General features: G+C 54.9%; 1 protein-coding gene across 1 annotated transcript; it reads right to left on the bottom strand.

Moving 5' to 3' along the window:
- Positions 1-3547: 3547 nt before the first annotated feature.
- MSX1 (msh homeobox 1) lies at positions 3548-6062 on the bottom strand. Its single transcript, XM_015862527.2, has 2 exons — positions 5547-6062; positions 3548-4345 (listed from the first exon to the last, which is right to left on the bottom strand). Exons 1-2 carry the CDS (start codon positions 5980-5982, stop codon positions 3915-3917), a joined length of 867 nt encoding a protein of 288 aa, XP_015718013.1. The 5' UTR covers positions 5983-6062; the 3' UTR covers positions 3548-3914.
- Positions 6063-6255: the final 193 nt, after the last annotated feature.

Genomic DNA, 6255 nt, shown 5'->3' with positions numbered 1-6255 from the left:
TGTCCTTGCCACAGATTCCCTTGCAGACAAGTGCTGCTGCTTTTGTGGAGAACCAGGGAGGGAGAGAAGTGCCACGCTACTTCCAACAACTTACTGGGTGCATTGTATCAGATCCCCAGCAATAGAAACCATACTTTTCATTCCTTCACTGCTGGATTTTATTTGGATTTCCCCTCTGGCTCTGAGGAGTTTCCTGACCACGAATCTCTTCAGGTGGCCTCTATTTTTACATCTTTTTGGACACCTCAGTGTCTAATGTAAAATCAAACATGTCACTAGGAGAGATGAAGAACAGTGATCTCTGAGCCAGTAATGAAGAGGTGACTGGGATTTTCATTTCGCTTACAAAATACCTCCATGCGGAAGTTTACCTGCAATCGGGCAGACCCTGGGGACCCGGTGCTAAATCTCCTATTTCTGAATGCAGACGTCCAGACGGCGTTGCTCAGAAGACCTCTCACTTTAGGAGGAAAGCTGATGTGAGGGGAAACCCCGCTCATAAGGAATGATTAGAGTCTCACTGGCAATGAGGAGCAGGTTCACCCCCTCCCTTCCAGCCCCGACAATGGGCACAGGCGGCAGTTCTGCTCTGCGGCAGTTTCGGAGCGCTGTGTTCCCAGGCACAATCCCGAGCAGCGGGAGAGGAGGCTCTGCCCAACTGAATGTATCCTGACCTTACTTCGGAGAACGGGCTTTTAGCTTCTGATTCACTTGAGAAATATGGAAACCGTGAGATAAACACTCAAGGAGAAGAAGGGCATGCATGTGTGCTTTGCGTTAAATCGCAGATTACGCAAGAAACCCTAAAACGAACAGAAATTCGGAGCAGACAACAAATTCACGGTTTCTCCGAAGATTTGTGCAGCAGTTCTCCGTTCTCTCTGAAAGCAATAAGAGTTTCCCCTCTGCCCGAGCCCCGCAGACGGGCTGCGCTGTTTGGGGAGCAAAGATGCAAAGAGCCGATTCGGGGCAGAAGCGCGCAGCCAAACACTTTCTGGAGGGAATAACCGTATAAAAATGGCTTCCCTGTTTGTGTCCGTGTGTTTGCTCACCCGCCGGGCTATGGCCACTGCGCGCTTCATTTCCTTCCCACCGTGGAAAGTGTGGCATCAGTGTGTGTGCGCTCCACGTAGGCGCTCGGGGCCCCTCTGTTTTCTCGCGTCTATCGGCCGGGGCTCTCTGGGAGCGTGTGTGCAGATATGCAACGGGGAGGGGGGACCGGAGCGGCTGGGGGCGGCGGGCGGAGGGGAGTTATTAGGAAACTTTGCTTTGGCTGCTCTCTATCCTTGGGGCTGCGTGGCGCCAGCACCCTCAAGTTGAAAGGAAAACAGCCATTCTCACTTCCAACTGCCCACTGAGATCCTTAAGGCGACAAAGACACAAAAGTGAGTTTTATTTGCTGGTAAGCCAGAGGCAAGAAAAAAGAAAAGCCAATTCCCCCTTAAAAAGAGCCGACAAATCCTTTTTGCTCTTTTGTGTGAGCTTTTCCTATTCACATAGAGCGTTCATCCGTGTGATTCCCAACTTATTGTCATTACTTAGTTATTAATTGTTCTCATCTGGGTTTAATTGAGCAACCAAGGACTTTAGCCCAAGGGTCAGGGGGAAATCTTAAAGCAAAGACACGTTCAATAGGAATCCTGCGCTTCGAATATCCATCCCGAGTTGACATAATGTAAAAAAAAAAAAAAAAAAAAAAAAAAAAAAAAAAAAAAAAAAAAGCGGAGAGATGAAAGGGACCCGGATCGCCCGGAGCCCCGCGTTGTTGTGCCGCAGCCCGAAGGTGCGGGAGGAGAGGGCTTGCGGGGCCGGCTCCAGCGGTGCTCGCTGTTTCAAATCTCCCTATTTATTTCTTTTTCTTTCTTTTTTTAAAGACCGTCTTTACTGGATCAACGCGACCCCCTGAGCGATTAGATCTTCCCCCCCCCCCCCTCCAAAAGCCGCGGTCTAATCGCGCAGAGGCGAAGTTTATCTCCAGCCTTTTTTCTGCCGGAGACGCAACGTGGGAAAAAGCCGGTAGCTCTCTGCGGCCGTGAGGCGTGGGGATGGACGTTGGGGTCAGGATCACAGGCACCGGCAACACAGAAAAGGAGCGATCGGAAAAAAAGAAAGGCAGGAAAGAAACAAAAAATAAGGAAAAAAGAAAAAAAAAAAAGAAAAAAAGAAAAAAAATAAAAAGAAAGAAAAATAAAAAACAACACCTCACCCACTCACCCCAACCCAGCGAAGGAGCGAGAGATGAGAAGAGGGGGATTAGAGCTGCGAGCTCTACAGAAAGCGGTTGGGTTCAGGTATGTTGTTTCGCTGAGTTATTGAAAGCATCATTGATATTTAGGGGATGATAAAAGTCCCGCCTCGCCCCCAGCTACAGTCTCGCTGGAGCCGCGGTGCCTGCAGAAGATTGCCCAGCCTCATTACAGCAATTATTTTCCTTCTAACTTTGCCTCAACCTTAACGTTTTAAATTGCTGCAAATGAAAGCAGTGGGGGGGGGGGGGGGGAAAAAAAAAAAAAAAAAGGGGGAAAAAAAAAATAAAAAAGAATGGAAAAAAAATTAAAATAAAAAACTAGAACAAGACCTAATAGTCCCAATTTCGCTGCGCTCATTCCCGGAAAGTAAAGACAAAGCAGTACGCTATATATATATATATATATATATATATATTAAAAAGGGAAATTAACGCTCCCTTACTCTAACGACACAACGAAACTGGGTCTGGGGGCAGTGAAGGGTCCCTGGGCTGTCACCCAAAGAGGGAATGCGGCGGCTGCGGTGCTGGTAGACCGTGAGCGGCCCGGCTCGGCACAGCGCAGCCCAGCAGAGTAGCCCGCTGGCTCGGCCGTGCTCGGAGTTCGGCCGCGGTGACCGCTCCCAGCGGGGCTGGCCACTGTGAGCTGCAGGGAGCCCGGATTTGCGATGCCGAGCAGGGACAGGCGCCGAACGGTCCCGGCCCGCCGTCCCGAGTGCAGCGGGGCACTCCGGGTGCTGCGTCTTCACGAGCAACTCCATCTCCAAAACCCATTTTCGGACAGCTCTGTCCCACTACCTCAGCCCCAACATTGTCTCTGGTCATAGAAATTACCCCGCACCACCTCGACACGGATACCCCCGTCTCCTCCCCAGCGCCCCACATGGCTCCCTTCCCCTGAGCTTGGGCTGCAGAGCAGCCTCAGTTCCTCGGCCCCGACGGGGAGGAACAGGTAAACCCATCCCCGCAGCCATCAGGGCTGCAGCCCGGCTCTTTCCCGGCAAGAGGGGGAAAAAAAAGGAACGATTTTCTCCGGGCTGGGCCACGCAGATGCCTGGGATAGTCACTACAATATCAACAGCTTCAGAGCTGGTGATGCCGCTGTAAAGAGGGGATGGAAAAGCATCTCAGGCAGCTGCAGGGTAAGGAGACACAGCTTCATTGCACCAGGTGTGTAGTACTCCCAGGCAGGAGGAATAGCCTCTAGCAGGGCCAGTCTGCTCTCCTGTCTCCCATACACATTCGGCCTGCTGTAATTGCCAAAAGAACAAGGAGCAAAGAAAGTACATGAAGCAAACAGTAGCTTAAAATTAATTTATTTAACAAATATAGCTATAATATAAATGATAATAAAATTTCAAATATACAGTATATTACATAGTACACAGAGAGAGCCCCTTCCTCAGGAGCTGGCGGAGGAATGGCCACAGGTTAACAGCTGTCCTGCAGGGACAGGAGAGGCAGCTCTGCCTCCCACCCTTGCCTTGCAGAAATGTCCTTCTGAGCTGCCTTTGTACCCTTTCTCTGCCACAGTTCCTTCCCCAGGTGCCAGTGGGGCCGCATCATGGGTTCCTTCCTGCCAGGCATAGAACAGCTCCCGGGGCCGCAGGTCTGGACAGGGGGGAGCGGAGAAGTCTCTGCCGGGGGCTGCATGGGCAGCTCGGCCCTATGTAAGGTGGTACATACTATATCCCACATGCGCCGTGTACAGTCCCACAGGGGCCACAGGCAGCCCTGCTCGCTGGAAGGGGCTGGAGGCTCCATACAGGGATGCTCCGGCCACCGCTGGGCCGCCCAGTGGGAAGGAGATGCCAAATGCAGCAGGCGGGAGCATGGGCTTGGCTGCCATCTTCAACTTCTCCAGCTCAGCCTCCTGCAGCCTCTTGGCCTTGGCGCGGCGATTCTGGAACCAGATTTTCACCTGTGTTTCGGTGAGGCTGAGCGAGCTGGAGAATTCGGCTCGCTCGGCGATGGACAGGTACTGCTTCTGGCGGAATTTCCTCTCCAGGGCCAGCAGCTGGGCCGTGGTGAAGGGCGTGCGGGGCTTCCTGTTGGTCTTGTGCTTGCGCAGGGTGCAGGCGGGGGGACTCAGCCGCCCTGAACCACAGCAGTGAGAAGAAGAGACATAGGTTAGCAGCAGCCTCATACACCCTAGGACAGACATCGGGGGAACATCATGTCCCCACGCCTCTTAAAGCAAAGCCCCCAAAACTCCACCATTTGGATCTGTTGGGTGTCCCTGTCTGGGCAAGCTTAAAACCCATGAAGAACATGGGTATTTCCCTAAGTTTCAAAGAGTTTTAAAACTCCTGACCAAGAGCCCTCGCAGCCATTTGAGCTCCATGGGGATAGCTCCTCTGGCTCCATGGCAATCCCCCACCAGAGCACAAATGAAGGGACCAGGCCCTGCAGAGACTCACAGCATCCCTTTATCTGAATTAAGGAAAAAAGGATAGACTCAAAGGGCTGTGCTGGCTTCTGGAGCTCACAGCCTCTTTATTAGGACCCCTGGTACATGGTTAAACCTGTAATTAATGAGGAACTGCGAATTCACACTCAGCCTCTATCAGCACTCCATTTCTCTCCTCGTATATAATATTAAGAGGTTCTCCTTGCTCCGTCCCGGGTTTACTTAGGAAAAATAATACAAAACAACTTTCACTTCCCTATCTAAATAAATCCACTTTTTGAGAAATGTTTCTTTCTTCCGAAGGCAGAAGCAAAGAAGCGAACACCCAAAGGCAGCCCCAGCGCTGCTCAGCCCGCTCCAGGGACACTGCGGGCGGCCGCGATCCCTCTGCTCAGCGTCGGGCTTAGTTCGTATTACCCCGTATCAAGGCAGCGAAACGACGGGAACCGCCGCTCTTCGGACTGACGGAATAGAGGCTCAGGGGGCTGCAGCCCGCACAAACGCGGACGCACTGATGGGACCGCATCTCTGCGGGTCCTCATAAAATATTTAAGGCCACTTTCAGAGGGGAAAAAAAAAACAACACAAAAACACAACCCACAAAACAACCACATCCAAACAGTGCTGGAGCCGAGAGCCGCTCGCAGGCAGAGCCCAGAGTTAACTATAAGGGTAGAGCTGATTTTTTTTTCTTTGCCTCCCTTCCCCGGTTAACATTTGGCCCAGCAGTCGCCCTGACGTTCCCTCTCCCTTCTCCGCCGGAGCCGCCGCCTTCGAGCGACATTCACATCGTTTCGGTGGTTTGGAAACCTCCGCCCGGCCGCGCAGCGCTGCCCGATCCCGGTCTCCCCTTTTCTTCCCTTTTCTCCCCCTCCCACCTCTACTTACTGGACGGGGGCGGCGAGAAGCGGGGGTTCTGCATCCAGGGGCTCCGCTCCGGCTTCTCGGGGCTTTCAGCCTTAAGCAGCGCGTCCTCGGGCAGTTTGCCCAGCGCCCCGACGGACGGGAAGTGGCCGCCGAGAGGCAGCGGCGACGTCGGTGCTTCCGTCGTCAGAGCGCCGAGGTTGGCTCGGGCAGAGCCCAGAGGGGGCCCGGAACCCTCGGGGCCGTCCCTGCCGCCCGGCGGCTTCCTGCGGTCGGCCATAAGCGCTTCCACGCTGAAGGGCAACGGGGAAGGGGACACCTTGGTTTTGTCGCTCTCGTCCTCGCCGCCCATCGCCGCCGCGACGGGGAGGCCGCCGCCGGGCTTACTGAAGGCGGAGGCGGGCGGCTCGTCGCTGCGGACGCCGGTTGGCGAGGTGGTCATGTCTGCAGCCGGGGCCATGCAGGGTCGCCCCGCTGTCGCCGTGGTCCGCGGGAGCGGCGGCCGCGGCTCATGAGGGCGCGGCGGGGTCGCGGGAGCCGTCGGCGCGGTCCGGCCCCTCGGCGGGCGGCGACGGCTGATAAAGCGGCGCGGGAGGCGGTGCCACCCAATCGGGGAGGAGGAGGGCGGGGCGAGCGCTCCCCATTGGCAGAGGAACGACGGCGGCTCGACGGCGGCCACGGGAGGGGGAGTGGAGCGGAGCGGAGCGGCCGTCGGGCCGGCGTGGGGAGCGGG

The sequence above is a fragment of the Coturnix japonica genome, chromosome 4 (genome assembly GCF_001577835.2).
Source record: "Coturnix japonica isolate 7356 chromosome 4, Coturnix japonica 2.1, whole genome shotgun sequence".
NCBI lineage: Eukaryota > Metazoa > Chordata > Aves > Galliformes > Phasianidae > Coturnix > Coturnix japonica.
The sequence above is the reverse complement of the archived record's forward strand: the minus strand, read 5'-3'. Positions and strand labels throughout refer to the sequence as shown.